Raw genomic sequence first — 21,101 nt, forward strand, 5'->3', positions numbered from 1 at the left:
CGTCGCCAACGCGTCACGAGGATGCGGGTAGGACCCCCCCCCCCGGTCTCCTCCAGGTCGCTCCTCCAGGTCGCCGCTCCTCCAGGTCACGCGCACATATTGGCATCCAGGCCTGTCTGCCCCCTTGTCTATGAGGGTGGCTTCTTTCCTTTGCTTTTGAGTAAATGTGTGTTGGCGCCGTCTGTAAAGTAGAACTGTATAAGTGTTGCCGTGTGTACGCGTATTCGGTAGTAACTCTGCATCATTGTTTCTTTTGTTTTAACTGCTATATGTGCATTTTGACTGTTTGGCTGTATATGTGTGCTTTCCGTGTGTTGCGTAATAAATGTGAATTGTGTGAACTGTTTTCCCGTTTCGCTTCGTCTTTTCTTTATTGACCCTCCATCGTGCTTCATGTAAAGGGTTCGTAGTGGGTTTAATACGCCCGGTAATTAATCTGAACCGTCCAGGTCGGCGATAACACCGCTCGGTTATCCCGATAGCACGGAACGGGCCGCCCAAGCAGCTCGTGTCCGGAGTCGACCTGTGGCAAGGTGCGATCGCCCGGTCGACCATTCGCGCAGGTACTTAGGGAGATCGAATTTGCCGAGCGACCCTATCCTGCGCGGGTGGGCAATTGGCACGATCGTGGTGAGGTTAAACCCCCACCTGTGACTAGCTCCTGGCGTTGGTCCGAGAGGGTCACGACTGAATTGTCCGTCCGGTGGGCAACGTGCCGCGATTCGAGTCACGTGGCCGTCCGCACGCTGGCGGGCGCGAATTCGCAACAATATATATATATATAGAGAGTCATAGAGTCTGCTCGGCCGCTCGAGATGATCGTCTCGAGCTTCCGATGATCTGGGATGAGATTGCTGGTTGCATTGAAAAGGCAAACAAACGAATATCTCTTTGAGGCTGCACGGATGTTGTTTTTCACAACACGGAAGCAAATGATCCAATATCGGTGAGAGCATGGCTGGCAGCGTTGGTGCCAATAACTACAACGTCAGAGGCCGATAACAGAAAACAACCACACCACATTGTACAGGACGCAAGTGTGCAAGATACTCGCGGCTCGTTATTTTCAACCCATTTCTGGATTTCATTATATCGGCATCTTCTTTTCCCTCCATTTCTCCATCTGATACTTGTATCTATCGTCTTTTTCATTCCAAACCTCCATATAATTATTATATCCGATCGTTCCCCTCAATTCCTGACACATCGGGGTTGGTCCCACGCACACGATAGCAGAATCGGGCGAACGCAAGCGTTGACCACGTGTTCCATGGCGGACCCGTGCACCGCTCATAACACTTTATTATCGCACAGAGCAGGGCACGAATGGCATACATCTTGTTTTGGTCTGTGCATGGTTTACCCTAACAGCTTACCGTCGATCCTCGCTGGCGGCCGCGAGTGTTTCCCGCGGACGGGAACGTCTTCTCGCCTCTCCGCCAGCGAAGCCGCGATCAGGCAGGGCGTGCTGTCCAGCTTGGGCCGCGTGGCGCATCATGGAGCAGGCACATTGACCAGCGCGAATTGGGGGTGCCCGGGCGGGCATGCGGGACCGACGCCACCCTCGGCCGTTTGTCGGGGCACGGCCCGGGAGTTCATGCAAGGCAATTCATGTCGCAGAGTTTGTTGTGGGGCGATTCATATCATGTCGTGGGGTCGGAGCGAGATGATTCCACAGCTTGGGGTCATCTTGCCGGAAGTGGAGTGGAGTCGCTTCCGGCCATCACGGCCGGGCTGCACGGGGGCCGGGGCCAATCAGTGCCCGATTCGGGCGACGACGCATCGCTTCGGGGTGCCCCCCCTCCCCACCCCGCAGGGTTTATAAAAAGCGGATCACGAATCTATCTCTATCTATCTCTCTTTCTCTCTATCTCTCTATCTATCTATCTCTCTTTCTCTCTTTCTCTCTTTCTCTCTTTCTCTCTTTCTCTCTTTCTCTCTTTCTCTCTTTCTCTCTTTCTCTCTTTCTCTCTTTCTCTCTTTCTCTCTTTCTCTCTTTCTCTCTATCTCTCTATCTCTCTATCTCTCTATCTCTCTATCTCTCTATCTCTCTATCTCTCTATCTCTCTATCTCTCTATCTCTCTATCTCTCTATCTCTCTATATCTCTATATCTCTATATCTCTTTCTCTCTATCTCTCTTTCTCTCTATCTCTCTATCTCTCTTTCTCTCTTTCTTTCTCTCTATCTCTCTTTCTCTCTATCTCTCTTTCTCTCTATCTCTCTATCTCTCTTTCTCTCTTTCTTTCTCTCTATCTCTCTATCTCTCTTTCTCTCTTTCTTTCTCTCTATCTCTCTTTCTCTCTATCTCTCTTTCTCTCTATCTCTCTATCTCTCTTTCTCTCTTTCTCTCTCTCTATCTCTCTATCTCTCTATCTCTCTATCTCTCTTTCTCTCTTTCTCTCTTTCTCTCTATCTCTCTATCTCTCTTTCTCTCTTTCTCTCTTTCTCTCTATCTCTATCTATCCCTCGATCTCTCTCTCTCTCCAACTCGCCTTCTCCACCCATTCGCCTGCGACTCCGCCTCCACTTCTCCACCCACACGTTGCTGACTCCACCCACCCACCTGGTCCCGTCTACCACTCCGCCCACTTGCTCTCAACTCGCCTTCTCCACCCAAGTCCCTCCCTTCACGCCCGAGGGTCGTGTCTCGTTCTCTGGACCGACGTTAGCTGCACAAAGTGCCACGAAGCAAGAAACAGTATGCCAGTTGTCAGGGAGGTGTCGCCCAGCGGAGCATCCCCCCCAAAACGTATTGGTGGCGCGATCGGGCAATCTTGCAAGGTATTCAGAGACCGTTAGCCTCATCTCCTCTCCTCCTTTTTCTCTTCATTAACCCGTCTTCATCAGTGTGTGTGTGCGCGCATGTGCGTGCATGCGTGCATGTGTGTGTGTTTTTGTCCTGGCGCCTTTCCACGTAAGTTAAGATTGTAGAAGATTATTATTATTATTATTTCAGGTTAAGTCTGCTCTGTGTCTGCTTTTGTAAGTTGCTTGTACATTGTCGCACCTCACACTTCTTTCTATCCCTGCATAACACACCAATAAAACTATTCACTGTACCACATACCTTTCCTCGCCTGCTTGTAAATAAATTACTGTATTCTTTGAAATGTTCCCAGCTTGTTTTTGTCTGTTCTTTCATTGATCCAGCATGGTCCGAATCCAAGCTTAGCCAGGACTTTATTCCCAACAATCCGTTCCTTTTAGCCGGTACATCCTTGGCAGTGACGCTCGGCTGCATCCGGTCCGGTAAAGTGTTACTGTTCGGACAAGGCGTACCGAGATTGTGTTCCCTGGTAATTAAATCATGTGATTAATTAGGTAACCCGGTTAACCCATAGATGGGAGGACCCGAGGTCACGCGGTTGAGTTATTGGCGTTCACGGTCGGTTAGCGACCCGCCACATCACAAAATTATCCGTGTGTGACGGCCTACAATTCCGGGGAGTTCTGGTGGGAGCCGAGATCGCCCCTCCCCCCCCCCCCCCCGGTCGTCTTCTCATCCAATCCCCAGCCCTCAACAATATATATCACAATATCTCAAAAGGTTATGGACGGATTCAGATGAAACTTGGTGGATGAGTTGGTTAGCTGATAAAAACAAGCTGATTACATTTTGTATCCCACTGATGGGTCGGATTTGAATCCGGACCTGAACCAAAATCAAAACTGTTCAGCCTGGCGGAGGTATGTGCTCTACTGAGTGTCTTTCCGTTTCGCCAACTGTCACTCCACAAGTGATTTTTTTTCGTTGATATATCTATGTCACGATGTTTCAAAATGGTCATTTTTCTGTTTTCATGAAAATGATGGCACACACCGGCTTTTATTTTAATGGAATTATGATGCCAAAGATGATTTACCATGTTGCCTTTTGTTGCTGAGCAATGAATTCAGACAGTCGCTCAGGTGTTCACAAAGTTAGCATTGCTTTTTGTAAGAAGTGACAGGGATTAATTCCTTTTTGAAACTTGTTATTCCTTTGTTTAAAATGAAGTAACAAATTTTATTTACGTATATGCTCAACATTTATTTAAGACTGAGTCTGAATGTATTATCTTGCATAACATAAGAATATAAAACGGCACTCGGCAGAGCGCGTACCTCTGCCAGGCTGAACAGTTTACATTTTGTATCCCACTGATAGGCCAGATCTGCATCCGGACCGGAACCAAAATCTCATCGGCTCATTCTTGTCACCTACCCAACTCATCCACCATGTTTTGTCATAACCCATCCACAACTTTTTGAAACAACATGCTATATATCGTCTCTCAATGGTGAAAAATCACTTTAAAAATAAATAATAAATGATCATATTTGGATCCAGATCTGGATCTTTGCAAAATCGAATTCGTTTGGCACTGTCCCACACCCAACCTGTCCACCAAGTTTTGTCGGAATGTGTCCATAACTTGAGAGATCCTGCTCACAGACAGATGGGTGAAAACACCACCTCCATCCACCTTTGGTGGTGGAGGTAACGAGAAAGGCATTCCACCGACATTTTCCCACTATACGATGTTCGTAATGGCCAAAAGTCCAGTTTGCTTTGCATCTCTCATTCTCATCATCGACTAAATCGGTCATGGCAACGGCTTGGGCACTCCAGCTCATTTGTTGAAGGATGTATTTTCCCGAAATATAAAGCTAAGAATTGGGTGCAAATTGCACAAAATCACGATTACTTTGATATTTCTTGGTACCTCGATCAATTATTATTATTCTTATTTTTAATGTATTTATGACTATTTCCCACCCCCATCATTTTCCTACATTATATAGTTTGATAGCACTGTTGCTTCCATTAACAAAAATATTTTTCTTTTTTTTCTTACAACACACCTGATTGATGTAACCATCCCCAAACTACTCATTTAAAGATGTGGAGCAGACTGGGGCAAGCAGCGAGTTTTATGACAAGTTTACAATCCGCTACCACATCAGTGCCATTTTCAAGAGCCTCTGGAGGCACTCTGAACATAACGCAACGTTCCTGGAGGAGTTCAAGTGAGTTTGAAGTAGAAAGTACATGCTGGATATGGCAGACTTCCAATTGGCTGATTTACATTTTTATTTTTTGCCTCCAACGCTGCTTGATATATTTTTTCCCCTCTCTACTGATGTCATGACACTATAAACTGTGCCTGTTGAGGGGATATTTAAATTGAATAGCTTATTTAAAACATTTCAATATTTCTAATGTACAAATAATTATCCTCCTGCTCCCCCCCCCCCCATTGTTCCCCACCCTCCAAAATCGCCACTCAATTCTCAGTACTCGTTAAATAGTCCATATAATGCCTTTTTCTTTTTTTGTCCCACACATCTTTCAATTAAATATTAATGAGTTTTCCATCTTGGTAAATATATGAGCTGCAAAGCTTGGGTTCTTTGGGCATGCTTTTGATTATCTTTGTGATTCCACACAGTACAGGGAATCAGTTTGTGCGCTTCATCAACATGCTCATCAATGACACTACGTTCTTGCTCGATGAAAGTCTCGATTCATTGAAGCGCATCCATGAAATTCAGGAGGAGATGAAGAACAAAGAGACCTGGGATAGACTCACGCAGGTGTGCATCATTGCCCAACATGATTGACTGACTCGGCATATTTTTGCATGTGAGACGTACCTTTCTCAGAAGCTTGTGAAGTCTTGTCTTAGAAATGCCATGTTGATGAATGTAATGAATCGAGCTGAGGTTTACCTACCTGTGTAAGCATTGTGTAATTTCCGAAAATATTGTCTCGTTTTTCTTTTTAGGAGCAGCAACAAAGTCGCACGGGCCAGCTGAGTCAAGACGAGCGTCAATGCAGGTCCTACTTGATGCTGGCCATGGAAACTCTGGATATGTTCCATTACCTCACCAAGCAGGTCCAGCAGCCTTTTATGCGGCCTGTGAGTGTTCTAGAACTGGCAATATAGAGTGCTTTGGGTTAAATGTTCATGAGTGATGTCTTTCTTGTTTCGTTGTGCCATATTATATTGTTTGGCATCATTGCAGTCAAAGCTTAGCTTCCCCAGCAATGGAAGATCTTGCTGTAAGATTACTCTTGGAAGATTGTCGAAGCTGTGCAAATTTTCACTTTAATTTTTACCCCACGCACGTGAAATGAAAAGCGGGGTTGAGCAATTTGTTCATGTCTGTCTGTCTTATCAGTTTGTGATCAATGGACGATATATTTAAATATGTTATATTTTGAACACGGAACATGAATACCAAGACCATACTTTGTCTCTGAATTTGTCCCGACCGCACATTCACAGAGGATCGAGTGAGATAATATTTTTTACTCTGTCTGCTTGCCTCGCAGTCAAACGAAATTGGAAATCATTCCAAACAAGAAACTTAGTTTTTAAAGACGTCATAATGGACACAAACAGGCATGAATAACTAATGTGATGTGTTGGATAGGGTGAGGCAATAGACACTGCGGAAAATGACAGAAAGTTCCGGAATTTATTTATACGACTTTTGCAATCTTGATTTTTTTTTTGTTAATTATTTAATTCCATACTTGAACACGAGTCCACAACACATCTGTCGTACTACTTCCAAGTACATGTATCTCCAGTTTTGCAGTACAGTACTTCAATTTAATTAAAGGTTCAATGGGGGTGGTGTATAAGAGTGCTGTTTGACTGCTTCTGGATTGCTTCAATAGCACTAAACTTCCGAATTTTATTTTTTAATGATCGTTAACATCATTGTTTCATCAAAATTGAATCAACACTGCGTGGGGTATTGTGTTCCATGAAGTCTAGTTTTTAATGTTTTGTCAGTGGTAGACAGTTTTTCATTGAAAGTTACGTTCCAGGCTGCTGATAACTTCAATAATTAATAGGAACTTCAATGCTGGGGAAGACTGATGGAAACCTCTTTTTTATTTATTTATTTGTATGCAAAGTCGAGGCTCATGGAAGAGCAAGATTGCTACAGTTGGACACAAGCAAGGAGGTGATTGAATAGGAGGAGTAGAGGAGGAGAGAGCACACAGCAACCTCCAAGTATGAAGGTTGGGTTAGATCTGGTTAATGGGTATCTAAAAACATTGACGGCAGGAATAACGTGAAATAGTGGTGCACCACTTAGTTGAAGCCCTGGAGGGATGAGAGCAATTGAACAATCTCCGAAAGTCAGTTCCACAAAGAGAACAAAAGAGGAAGAAAGGAGTGAAGGTAGGCAGAAAGCCTGGACTCTGGGAGTTTAACCAGGAGTAGCTGGGGAAGTTCTGAAGGCTGAGAGAGTGAGTAGAGGGAGCTACATCGGAGGAGAGGCATTAAGTTAACAAAAAAAAAAATTGAGGCCATGCACAACCTTTCTCTGATGTGAGATGAACAGGCTTTGTGCTTCGACCTCAATATTTGAGATGCCATTAATGTTGAGAACTTTATATTCCAGAGAGGCCGAGAGAGAAATGTGATGCTGGTGCCCCAGCCCATAGTGAAACGGAAGACCAAAAAGGAACCCGAAGAAGTAAAGAGCAAAGATGGAGTCATTAGGAGGAACTGAGATGGGATTCAGATTTCAGCTGCTACTCCACAACCCTCAAACCCATCCAAGTGCAGCCAAGTGAGCCTTACAGAAAATTTTCTGCAAGAATTCACTTCTCCTTGGAGATTTTGATAATGAAAGGGAGGAATGGAAAGTAAAAGAGATGAAAGAGAAGATAAAACCAAAAATAGAATGAATAAAGAGAACGACTGGGAAAAAAAAATGAATAAAGAGAATTATGAAAAAAAAAAAAAGATAAGTAAGTGTGAAAACAACAAAAAACAAGTATATCAGGAAGAATCCAGACAGATAGATTTCAGCAGTTACTCCCCAGGCTCAAATGCAGCAACATGTACAAGCGACCAGAGGTCCATCAGCAGGGAAGCACAGGTCCATACATCAGGATATGGTACAAACATAATGAAACAGGAGTGCTAAACTACCATTTGGAAAATTATTTTATTCGTCCTCATTGTCCGAGCTTTATTTCTGAGCCGGCCAGGACTTTCAGAATTAAATTTTGCATCAATAATGATAATAAAAACGATGTGGAGTTGATATTTTATTTGATGACCTAATTTTGAAGTCATGACCTAATTATACTTTAACATTTTTCACCAAAATTTGACTTAAGGTTTGTCTGATCGGAACGGAATTGTCCTCACTAGATAGCCTAGACTCTAGAGCAGTGTTTCTCAACCTTTTTTGTCCCACGCCCCACTTTGATTTTCAAAAAATTTGTACGCTCCACCATGTTTGGAGACACTTCAGTATATACTACATTATGTATTTAAAAGGCAAAACTATGAAAGTGATCATATATTGATTCATTAATTCTGAATCCTCATGCCCCACCAAAATATTGCCACACCCCACCTTGAGAAACACTGCTCTAGAGCAAGGCACATTTAAACTTGACTTGCATCATACCCCTCCAAGTTAAAGGTCAAAGTGTTACACACTAAACCACCCTTTAGGTTTTTCTCCATTTTTATGCCAATGTCTGAGCTGTATCTCGGATCCGGCTGGGACTTTCAGAATGAAATTTTGCATCAATAATAGGAATAAGTATACGGGGTTGATGTAATTTTGACCTTGACTTAATTTTAAGGTTATGACCCAATTATACATTTTTCACCAAAACTCGACAAAGGTTTGTCTGATCGGACCAAAATTGTCCTCCGAGATAGACCGAGAGCAAGTCACATTTATGCTTAATTAAAATCGTACCCCTCCAAGTTAAAAGTCAAGCTCAAATGGCGGTCTAAGAAAAACAAACAAACTCTTTGCCAAATGCGGAATCTCAGGCTGCTTGGCTTTCCAACATGTTCTTGCATCATAATAGTAGACCTGCACTGAAGTTGTGCACCTGATATTTCATTCGTGTCCTTGACCTACTTTTTTGGGGGATTGTTACTTAATTAACAATAAACACCTTTTTGATTATAACTTGAATTGTTTTCCTCCAATTTTCATTTGTTGTATCGATAGATTGTAGATGGGGACACACTTTCTTTATTTAGACTATTCCTAAATGTTGAAGATTAAGGTCATATGGTGGTCCGAACAAAATATGCCATCATTGGATCGTGGGCCATCGCCAAGGGTAAGCCTTGATGATGACTTGTTTTTAGGTCATGACCTAATTATAGACATTTTAACATTTTTCACCAAAACTCAACAAGGTTTGTCTCTTTTCGATCGCTTTGTAATCGCAGATATCTTGTTTTAATTCCTGGTTTAATGCTTGTGTTTGTCGTCAGATTTTCTGTCCCAAACCATATTTTGTTGTGTTGAATCATAGCGTTTGTGTCTTGTCAAATTCCAGCTTTCCAGTGATAGTTGGGTTGTGTCCGTATTTTTTAATTTTTATCCCAAATGTCTCATTTTTACTCCTTTTATCCCAGGAATTGTTACTTCTGATACCTCAGCTCAGTCCTTTTCCTCTCCTTGCCCCCAAAAATGCAAATGACATAACACTCTTCTTCACTCTGAAAAAAACAACAACAACCTCTGTCTCCCTCCCATGTTCAGGAACAAAAGCTCTTCAGAATATAAAAAAATGCTTGGAAAATGTATTTTAAAATGCCTTGTTCTGCTGATTATGCCACCAGGAACAACCATCCAATGATGGAACAACATCCGAACAACATGGAGACACAGCATCCAATGACTTCCTTGTGTTGCTCATGGCATATTCTCCTTTTGTGACAATGACTGTGCTTGTCGTCTGTGCTTCACACATCTTTTCCGCAAGGAAGTGAAACAGCTCAGTCTTGTTGCTGTCATCTTGAAGAAAGCTTCTCCAGTTTCTTGGGGTCTTACTGGTTCCTGTCACTCTTCTTCTGATTCCTTGCCCCCTTTTCGACCTTGCCTCAGACTTCAGACTTGACTTCTTGTACACATCAACACGATGTCCACCCTCTCGTACCTGGCACCATAGGATTCCACCTTTGGGATGATGTCTTCTTTAGCATAGTCATCAAATATCTTTGAAGTGCGTGGAGGTAGGGCATTGATAAGTGCTGAGCCATCAATGATGACTGCATCTCCCCTTGGTTCTCTGTCTGGGATGTTCACTTGCACTTCAAGAATTTCAGCCAGCTGTGACTTCAAATTTTTTCAAAAAATTTTTTTTTCAATTTTTTAAAAATTTGTATTTTCAAATGGCCAATCAGGCAGATTTGATCAGAAAGCCCTGCAGAACAGAAATGCCAAATTTGATGCTTATATCATAATTTGCACGATTTTTCTACTATCTACTACACTAATATTCAAAAGTAGATTAACATTCAAGCACATAAAATCAAACATAGTTGAATACATTTTCTATTACAGATTTAAAACAATATATTTATTTTAATATCAAACTCTAATTATCAATATTTTATTATTGTTTTTATCATCCTCAAACCCATGATGCTAATTTCGGAGAAATTGCATCGACACAGGTTCACCGGTTTGGGAATCCTGAGACATCCACTTTGGAGAGGTTGTGTGCATGTGACAAAAATTTCACCTTTACATCCATTAATGGTGTTGAACCCCTCCATGTCAGTGCCCCCACCCCCATTTGCTTCCCACACTTCCACCTCATCTCAGCTTCCCCTTAGTCCCACCCTGTCTCAGATTTACCCCTCGCTCCCCCCCCTCAGCTTCCCCCAGTCCCACCCCACTCCTCACCCTCACGGTTTCTCCCCAGCCCATCCCCTTCCCGGCTCACACCATTCCCACACTCTCCCAGCTTCCTCTCTAACCCCCACCCCAAACCTGTGGAAGTTACATCTTCAATCTTTCTTCCCTTCAGGTCTTCAACACAGTTGTTCACCACCATCTTAGATCATCCTCCACACAAAAGCATGATATTTTCTACACCTGTTAAACCACCCCCTCCCTCAAGGCCCCCTCACCAAACTTTGCTTCTGTATCCATCTTGTCTGCCCCTTGTATTTCCCCCACCCCTCATCGTTACCCACATCCCTTTTTTTTGTCCGTCCCCGTCTATTTTCTGTGTCGATCCTGCTGTTGGCTTTTCCCCCTTCTGTTTCTGCTGTTCCTTTTGTTATGATGTGTCCTGTTCCATTCTGTGTCCAATCTCTTCCATGAGCCTTGACTCTGTATCAACAAAAATTATTATTTCGAATGATGGAGGATACCTTGTCTGTGTCTGGCTTTGGAGATCAGCTTTGTGCTGTGGTATGCTCAGGAAAGGTTATGGCTGATGGTCAGGCTAAGGAATTCAAGAGACTGATTCTCTTCCAATGGCTGACCATGGTAAAAATAGGTTTTTGATTTTGATGTTACACGCTCTTTACAGAGCGTTGGTGCTGCCGAAGCAGTTTCTTGGCAAGGGTTAAACTGGGTGGATTGCCATTGCCTTCCCAGCATTGTTTGTCCATGTTCTATCCCTTTAAAATGCTGACAGTCGAATAAGGAAGCAACACATACATTTATTTATTTATTTATTTTTACGAAGTCTTTGGGATGACTCGGCCTGCGTTTGAACCATCGAGCAGACGCTTATGCCACCGAGTCTGGTATTGGAAAGAGATCGGTGGGTGCATTTAACAATCCTTCCAGAATGACAGGGCAAGACTGTGAGATGTACAAGCATTGAAAGACATGTTCCAGCATCTAATGAATTGCACATCATTAGAGAATGATGATGCAGCTGCTGTCTGTTGGATGGGAGGTACTGTATGACACAATGTGAAGTCATCTGCAAAAAGGAAGTGAAGGTTTTCCAGGGCATCAGACAGGTCGTTTATGTAGGTGAGGAACAAGACTGAGCCCAAAACTCTGCCCGAGGGGCAATCCATCCACTGAGAGAGGGAAAGGGTTCTGTGGATAGCAGATTATTAAAGGAAAGGAAAAGTTGAATTTCAAAAATAGTTATTAAATGTGATTGTCATTGATTTATTTATTTTAATTTTATGTCCATTCATGAAAATGCAGCATAAGCAGAAAAATAGACCAATACCCCTGGGCATTGACCTGGTCATGGCTGGATAAAAAAAGAACCAGGGAACCGCTGTAAGGCATGGATGACCATCAAAATATGTAACAGAAGAAAGTAAATACCTACAGATTTTTTTTTAAATATCATGAACAAACTTTGGTACATACGAGGTGTGGAAGAAATTCAGTTCTTCTCTGTCAGTCTGAGACCATTTATTAACAACAAACATGCACATGAGAAAGTAGGAAATGCAAGACAAGCAATATCAAACACGATCATCTTTCTGGTCAAAATGCACACAGTAATCCCCTCTATAGTCGTTTGACAGCCAAAACACAGGAGGGTGAGACATTTGGCAATTAAACTATGGGAAGGGCTGATAGGCAAAAGGCAAAATAACTCAGAACTGCAACACATGGCCACTTTTTGGGTGGGAGCGAAAGAATAACACACTCATGGCAAAAGTTTGCAGTGTTAACCTTGAAGGAAGGATGATAACTTTGAGAAGGTAAGGTCAAGAAAGGGTGGAGGGGATCATGCAGCAAGCAAGGCCTTTGCCATCAAAAGCCAATAGTTATTTAATTTTCCTTAGACAGCAAGACATTTGCTCCAGTTTATATTTAATTTCTGCTCGACAATGAAGCACCGGCAAGGCGTTCTTCTCTTCAGCAGCTGGGCAGTTTAATTTAAACATTGGAGACACTTGTCTTGGTGAAATGTATTTCAGTGAGATAACAGCATATAAGATTTAGTAAGATACAATTCGACTTTACTTGTATTTTCATTTGTATCACTGGAGGTCAAAATATTGTTGGGGAGGGGGTACAAAAGTAAGACCTGATTTTATACAGTCTTCAATGAAGAAAAGTACCAACAAGTGAATATAATTGAGAATAAATTAACATAATCTTATTTTTTTTTTCTTCCACACCGGGCGATGAAGGTTGTGGTCAAGTTTCATCAAAATCGTGTGTGTAGTTTCAGAGAAGAAGTTGCAAATGTTTGCGGACGGACTGATTGACGGACGATGCGCCATCCCATAATCTCCCCAGAACTATGTTCCAGGTGAGCTAAAAATCGACTTCAATGAATTTCTCTAACTTACGTGAAGGCAGCTCTGATTTTTGCCTTCATAGAAATTGAAGTATCATTTCATTTATTTCGTTTTTCTTTAATGATTTATTTGAACATCATATTTCACATCAGGTTATGGCAGCCTGGTGTTGGCTTAGCGGTTAGGGTGGTGGCTTGGGATCCTAGGGTCCTGAGTTCGAGTCCCGTTTTCCACTGAATTCACACCAGGGGGTTGACTCGGCCTGTCATCCTTCCGAGGTCGGCGAAATGAGCAACAGTATACTGGTAATAGGGGCATCAGCGGCATAGCCACACCCCAAACCAATGATGCGATGCAACCAGCAGCCAGAAAGGCAGCACTCAATGAGAACATCAGGTTATGAATTGAAAAGTCATGATCAGGTATGCTATTTCTTTCTGAAATTTTACTTTCATTTAATTTCAACAATTCTTCAGGGTTGAAAGAGGTTTAAAAGGCCTTCAAACAAATGATAGGGACTTTTCTCACGTCAAGCTTGTTAGCGACACTGGATGACGGACATTTTCAAAACTGAAAATGTGACTAACAATGCAGAGAAAATATGCAGGCTATGAAAGGCAAGAGGCAAATTAACATTTTGAGGTCTGAGAGGTGATAATGTGTTGCAATGATGAGGAAGGTTCTGTATGGCAAGTGAATGGAGGATGCTGAAGAATACTAATGAGATTGTTTGCAGATTTTTCTGCGCATCACTTTTTCCTGATATGCTTTTGTCTTTATGAATACTTTTAATTATCCACTTTAAATTTTTCTGTTTTATTTTGGAGTTGTATTGACAAGGTTTGTATTCATCATGTGGAATGGCCAACAGGAGCTTGCTGATCGCTTGGCAGCGATGCTGAACTTCAACCTGCAGCAGCTTTGTGGTCCCAAATGCCGTGATCTTAAAGTCGAGAACCCTGAAAAATACGGCTTTGACCCACGCCGGCTGCTCGACCAGCTCACAGATATATACCTGCACCTGGACTGCCCAGACTTTGAGCAGGCCGTAGCCAATGACCAGGTTGGGAAGGACACAGAACCAGTTTCTCTAAAAGTGCAACAAATTGCTGTGCTCTGGTTTGTCCATTGATCCTTTGGGTGGGTACATGCGTTTACATCCTTGTCAGGTCATTATTGGAGACAAACTGCTGCGTTCACGTACTGAACATATCAGTGTGTTTATTCGCTTGAACTTTCTCCTTCCCCTCTAAAATTTGTTAGAGTAAGACTGTCCTTTGTTTTCTTTCAATCTGGCTGCTTATTTTTTAATCTTCAGTGACTATTTTTTCGTTTGTTTTTGTCTTATTTCATGCTTGTTAATATAATTATATTGGATGTTTTGTCATGTTAATTATAGTTTCTGCTGGGTTGAGTGGACTTGTTGGCAGCTCTGCTGTCGGGGATAGCTGGCATGAAAAATCAGTCTTTGCTTGCATTTTTCAGCGCTCATACCACAAAGAGCTGTTCGATGACGCAGCAGGTAAGTTGCAGAAAGCTGGAATTAAGACGAGCATCGCGATCGAGCGCTTCCATCTGCTGGCAGAACGTGTCGAAGAGAGCGTGCGGCGCATCGCCCAGGCGGAGCAGGATTACAGCGATGCTCCAGAGGAATTCCGCGGTGAGGCACCAAAAGAAGCACTGGGCGCATTTGGTTCTGGATGGGTGTACAGTTTAACAGTTGATGTGTGTGTGCATTGCTTGTGTCTCCCATGATGAAGATTTTGATCCCCGTGCTCTTCTCACATAGATCCCTTGATGGACACGTTGATGATGGACCCTGTCCGTTTACCCAGCGGGAAGGTCATGGACAGGCCCATAATAATTCGGCACCTGTTAAATGCGCACACAGACCCATTCAATCGACAACCACTGGATGAGAGCATGCTCACTCCAGGTATGTTTGACTGGGTCAGGACATTTAAAGAGAGAGTTTATCTTGCTCTGTAGTTTGATATTATTTGAGGCCTGATATGTTGGCTTGTCTTTGCTGCTCAAGTGTTTTAGCTTTTGGATTATTCCTGCTATCATGAGGATTTTAAATTTGATCCTTGCGTTCGTCCTTGCTGAGCTGACTCTTGCCAATAAATATTAAAACTCTTTTCTCACAGAAACCGAGTTAAAGGAACGAATCAATACTTGGATGAAACAGAAACACTGCAAATGACAGAAGAACTGCCTATTTTTACAAGGAAATGTGGAAAAACAGTGCAACATGTCTTAACTATTTTTATGTTACGTGAGCAGTTTGTTTTAGGGCGATGATGCCTGGTCCTGATCAGCTGAACTGTTTTTCTTTCTCCCCAGGAAAATTTACATTGACACTTTTTTTTTTCTTTGAATACTGCAGTTTCTTACCGGATGTACTGCAACGTTTGCTGCTGTGTTGAACACAATAAACTACTGTTGGAGAAGAGGACAGACATTTTATTTGACGTGCAGTTGTAATTGCATTCTCGTTTTCAGGGTCATGGAACACACTAATGGTGGATTAAACCTTTGGACGCTACAACATATCGGTCTCTCTTTATTTTTTTTTTTCTTTTCTTTTTCCATTTGATTACACAGCAGGCAGCGTTATCGCTCCTTTGTGTTCACCATGTGGGCACAGCAAGCAGTTATCGTACAATGCTTCATGCTGGCTGGAATAGAAGTAAAGATTCAGGAATAATGCATTGACTCGCTTTGCGACAGAATGATCAACAATTTTGGTTGACATGAGAGCAGCAACCACCTCAAGGTTGCAGTCTTATACACTTGGTCGTAACAAGCAGTGTTTTATTTATTTCTTTATTTTTGAACTTTTGGCCATTTTAACCCTTGGTGAACTGGAAGATTTTAAGCTCTCCCTGACTGGGTGGGGGGGGGGACTACTTAGCCCCCCTCCCCCTCACATCTTGACTATAGATTGTCCTAAGAACTTGAAGATTTGCATACGCATCACATATACTGAACACGATGGTATAATTAATTTGTAAATATTGTGTTCATTTTTCTTTATTACCGAATTATGCATCATGCAAATATGATTCATTTTTCAGAGAAATCTACAATCCTGGTCATTTAGTGGAGCAGATAACAAGATCAATCGTTCAAATGATGATACAAGCATGAAACTTGGCAGGAATATTTATTTTGTGTCACTTTATGAGAAAAAAGTGCTAGCCACTTGAAATTCCAACATGGCCGCCATTTTCCAAGATGGCCGCCAAACGACCACCAAAAATAAGAACAGATAACAATAACAATCGTTAAAAGAATGATACAAGCATGAAATTTGGCAAATATTTATTTTAGGTCACTTTATGAGATACAACTGCTAGCCACTTAAAATTCAATATGGCTGCCATTTCCAAAGATGGCCGCCATGTTTTTCTGCCCTGCAACGTTCATTGTTCTGATTAGGTCTGACAAGAACAACTGCATATAGTGGGGAATAACTTAGTCTGTAACGATAGCATTTGCACCTTCCACTACATTGTGTCTTGCATCCACATTTCGTTAACTCCTGGCAGCTTTTAGCTATAGGAGCAAGGGCAGTCGAGAAGACTTTCCACGAGTCATCTTCTTTGAACCAACCCCACCCGGACGGACACTGAGCTTCTGGCTGGCGGACTATTGCCTGGCTCCAAATGTGTCCTGCTTGATATGCAACTCGCTTGGCATGTTCCGTGAGTGCTCCTTGTGTTGGTGGAATTAAATCATGACCTCTGCTTTCGTGCAGAGAGCAAGCCGCGCCTCATTCACTGACGCAACTGAACTTGATCTGTCATACATCAGGACCACAAATTTCTCCAAGATTTCTAGATCAGATTCCTTAATCTTTGATGGGCACTGACTGAGTTTCATGAAGATTACTGACGCTTCATCACATACATTCCATGTCTGCCCTGCTGTCCACAACTTTGGGCGGGGCACGTACTTCTCTGTTGTCCGAACTTGGATGCTGGAACATTGAAATGCTTGTACCATGAAAGGATGTACCTGCTGTGGTTGCTGTTGGATTGTGATCAATATTGTCCATAGCAGAGGTGGTGAAAATTCGCTTCCGTGGAACTGGTGGACACACAACTCCTTCTTCCACATACTGGTTTACAACAGATTTGCCTAACTGGGCAGATATTTCTAATACCCTGTCATACGAAATGCTGATACCATTCTCATGAAGCTTGTCAATAAGTTTTCGTTTTCTCGTCTTGGCAAACACTATCATCCCAATGTATACAGCAAATGGTGTCTCACGGTATTTAGAATGCCGGTGGATTGCTGATCCTTCTCTGTACTTTGTGTAGCAGTTGTACTGCAACAGTTGTGCAATAGCTAAGTCTGATTTTACTACACCATGTTTCAGATGTGACTTAATATCGACACCGTGTTCGAAATTACACACAAACTGTAGAAGTGATGGAGGAATTGATTCTTCACCAGATCCTTCCTCGAACTGATCGTTGAATTTTGTCTTGTGATTAAGCATCTCTTTACGTATGATATCAGCAGCTTTAGCGAAGTGAATAGCTTCACCATATTTACTAGCATCAGCGAGAACTGAGCCTATGTCATTTTTGAATACTATCAAGACATCGCGTCCTTTCTGATGCGCTTTAAGCTCGGGAATACGTGAGAGTAACTGTTCCTTTAACCTTGTTGAGTCGACACCAGGAGAGTCCATACCGGGTTGCTCTAATCTCTCCTTGTACAGTGAAGCTAAATCTGCCAGCCTAAATATAACTGGATCTGTTCCCTCAGTGGCAGTTCTGGTGTCGGTGATGTCGATAAGTTCTGAAAAAGCAATGGGGTATAACTCTTTACCTGGTTTTTTGCAGCTCTTCATGCTTAATCAAATTATGATGGGCTCGTTCTCGATTGTATACAGCTACAAGGCAAGCAGGATGATATTTCAACTCCAGCGCAATAACATCGCCGGCACTGAGCTTTGCGAGGAGCTTTCCATCATTGAGTCCTGGCACACTCATTGAGTTTTTCATTCAATTGCATTGTCATTGCTTGTCGTACAGTTGACGTTTCGGCCTCTTCTTCACACAAAAAGCATACTGATGAAGGTTTTGTTGGATCTGATGTTCTTTGCCTCTTACTGCGGTTTTCTTCTCGGCATGGAGAAGTCAGGTCAGGTCAGGTCAGGTCAGGTTCGATCTGTGACCTACAGGTACCATGTAAACCTGTTCCATGGTCGGGTTGTCGGCGACTAAACCGTCTCCCCCACCAGGTTTTGTGGTGAGGGGGTGTTTGGATATGGACACCCAGCAGGATTAAAAACAAAACCTGTCAAAGGGCGGAGGAGCTCCTTGTGAGCCAACGGCCATCCATATCTAGTGCCCAACTGTGTCTGCGGACGTCCTCCTGCAGTTGGGTTACTTCTTATTAGGAGGTTGGTGGCAGGATTTGCAGTCCAGCCACCGTAAAACCCTTCATTCCGCAAAACGTAAAAACGCAAAAAAATCTGAAAGCCCACTGCGTGGGAGTACCTCCTGTGCAGCTTCCCTTCGCAGGGCAGCTCACCGGATGACGGGATTGGGGCAAAGCCTTCGGGACCCCCAATCTTTGATCGGAGGGAAACCACGGGGTAACATCCCTGGGTCAGATTGCGGGAGAGTGTGTTGGAGTGGTGCTGAGGTGTCGTCCACCAGACGGCGGTCTCCTTGGGTTAACCTGAGGCGGTCCCTTCGGGTGGGTGCCTGGAATGTCCTATCCCTAAGAGAGGATGATCACCTGTCTCTGTTATCATCTGAGCTCAAGCGTTTGGACATCGGGATTGCAGCTCTCTCTGAGGTTCGGAGACCGGATTGCGGCGAGAGAATGGTGGGTGGTTACACCTACTATTGGTCTGGTCGCTCTGATGGTTACCATACCCAAGGAGTTGCTGTAGCTGTGTCCAATAAGCTGACCCCAATGATAATTGAGGTAACACCGGTCAACGAGCGTATTATGAGATTAAGGATTCGTCACTCCTTTGATGTCATTTCCCTGGTCTCTGTTTATGCTCCGACTGAGGCGAGTGATCTCACCGTGAAGGATGCATTCTACGCCACACTCGAGTCTGTGGTTGATCAGTGCCCCAGACGAGATACACTTCTAGTCTTGGGGGATTTCAATGCATCGACTGGAACTGATAGGGATGGTTATGAGGTGTGTGTTGGTCCCCATGGGTCAGGAACTATGAACCAGAATAGCACTAAGTTCCTTGACTTTGCAAGAAGTCATGGACTTAGGGTGGCTGGTTCATGGTTTCAGCGCCCACAAGCTCATCGCTGGACTTGGTATTCCAACGCTGGCGGTGTGGCAAAGGAGATTGACCATGTTCTCATTAATGGTCGTTGGAGGATGATCCAGAACTGCAGCGTCTACCGGAGTGCTCAGTTCCTCAATACTGACCACAGGCTTGTTGTAGCAACTCTAAAGCTGCACCTTAAATCTTGGAGAATGGTACCATCCCAGCCTAGGCTGGATGTTGCCAAGCTCAGGGATGAGAGAGTCGCTGAGGAATTTGCGAACAGGCTGAGTGGACACTTGGGGGGTCTGGGTGCTTTGGGGGGTCCTGAAAAGTTGTGGAGCGCCTTCAAGACCACCGTCCTTGATGTTGCCGGTGGATGTCTTGGAACTCACCGCAGGGCAAAGAAGAATTTTGTCTCTCGAGGGACACTGGATAACATTGATCAGAGTCGCAGGGCCAGGCTGAATGGCAGAGCTGAGCTGTTCAGGGAGCTGAGGCGTAAAACTGTACGTGCACTGAGGGTGGACAAGGAGGCCTGTATGCGAGGAATCTGTGAGGGGGTAGAGCATCACCTGTGGACAGGTGATTCTCGTCCCGCTTACAGGGGAATTCGCGCATTACGTTCATCCAAGCCCATCCCTTGGAGCACTGCAGTTCGAGCAGAGAGTGGGAGGCTCTTGACAGAGGAGTCTGAAGTGAAGGCCCGCTGGGCCGGTTACTTTGAGCGGTTGTACCAGGCTGATCCCCCAGCTGTCGAGTTGGACGTCAAGGGTGTTACAATCCCTGTTGCTGACCCTCAAATCAACTGTGGTCCACCTTCACTTGTGGAAACACGGGCTGCGGTGAACCAGTTGAAACGGGGCAAAGCTCCAGGGATCTGTGGCATCCATGCCGAACTTCTCAAGGCTGGTGGAAATGCTGCACTCGTGTCGTTGCATGCAGTTTTGTGCTCTGCCTGGAACACAGGCATCATCCCAACTGACTGGAAGAGGGGCCTTGTTGTCCCTCTCTGGAAAGGGAAGGGTGATCGCCAAGACTGCAACAACTACCGAGGGGTGACGCTGCTGTCAGTGCCGGGCAAGGTCTTTGCTCGGATAATTCTTGATAGGGTTCGCCACCATCTGCTTGAGCACCAGCGTCCAGAGCAGTCTGGCTTTACACCAAAGAGGTCAACGATTGACCGTATCCTTGCACTTCGTGTCCTCACCAAACGCAGACGAGAGTTTCGGCAGGGGCTGCTTGCAGCCTATGTTGATCTCTGTAAAGCGTTCGATTCAGTGAATCAGGATGTCCTCTGGAGGATTCTTGGTCTTCGTGGGGTGCCACCAAAACTGATCGATCTGATGTCTGAACTCTACTCTGGTACTGAGAGTGCTGTGAAGTGTGGTGGTACCACCTCTGACTTATTTCCAGTTGTTACTGGAGTTCGTCAGGGATGTGTACTTGCCCCCACACTTTTCAGCACTTGTATGGACTGGATTTTAGGGAGGATGTCGGAGAGATCAAGTTGCGGTGCATCATTTGGGAATGTCAAGATCTCGGACCTTGATTTTGCAGACGATGCAGTCATCTTTGCGGAGACTTTAGACATCCTTTTGGGGGCCCTCGAGGTGCTGAATGAGGAGTCGGAGCCGCTGGGATTACGGGTTTCTTGGGTCAAAACTAAGATCCAGGCTTTCGGTGACATCTTGGATGCTGCTGTCCTGTCTGTGTCTGTTTGTGGTGAGGATGTCGAGGTCGTGGAGAGATTCACTTACCTTGGCAGTGATATTCATGTCTCTGCTGGCTGCGAGTCAGAGGTCAACAGACGTCTGGGTC

The 21,101-nt window shown here is 44.0% G+C and overlaps 1 protein-coding gene and 1 pseudogene across 3 annotated transcripts in view; one reads left to right on the forward strand and one right to left on the reverse strand.

Moving 5' to 3' along the window:
• Positions 1 to 15,484, forward strand: part of UBE4B (ubiquitination factor E4B) — a 164,487-nt gene extending 149,003 nt beyond the window's left edge. For all 3 annotated transcript variants that reach the window (XM_085898768.1, XM_085898770.1, XM_085898771.1), the window contains 7 exons: positions 4,886 to 5,012; positions 5,435 to 5,579; positions 5,771 to 5,905; positions 13,887 to 14,078; positions 14,501 to 14,675; positions 14,805 to 14,951; positions 15,166 to 15,484. In XM_085898768.1, the coding sequence (XP_085754894.1) occupies positions 4,886 to 5,012; positions 5,435 to 5,579; positions 5,771 to 5,905; positions 13,887 to 14,078; positions 14,501 to 14,675; positions 14,805 to 14,951; positions 15,166 to 15,221 (977 nt within the window). In that variant the 3' untranslated portion in view covers positions 15,222 to 15,484. The remainder of the gene's footprint in view (positions 1 to 4,885; positions 5,013 to 5,434; positions 5,580 to 5,770; positions 5,906 to 13,886; positions 14,079 to 14,500; positions 14,676 to 14,804; positions 14,952 to 15,165) is intronic.
• Positions 15,485 to 15,758: 274 nt separating this feature from the next.
• Positions 15,759 to 18,184, reverse strand: LOC147018748 (uncharacterized; annotated as a pseudogene).
• Between the last annotated feature and the right edge of the window lie 2,917 nt (positions 18,185 to 21,101).

This window comes from Eptatretus burgeri, chromosome 10, assembly GCF_056783735.1.
Source record: "Eptatretus burgeri isolate ZD-2024b chromosome 10, Ebu_testis_v1, whole genome shotgun sequence".
Lineage (NCBI taxonomy): Eukaryota > Metazoa > Chordata > Myxini > Myxiniformes > Myxinidae > Eptatretus > Eptatretus burgeri.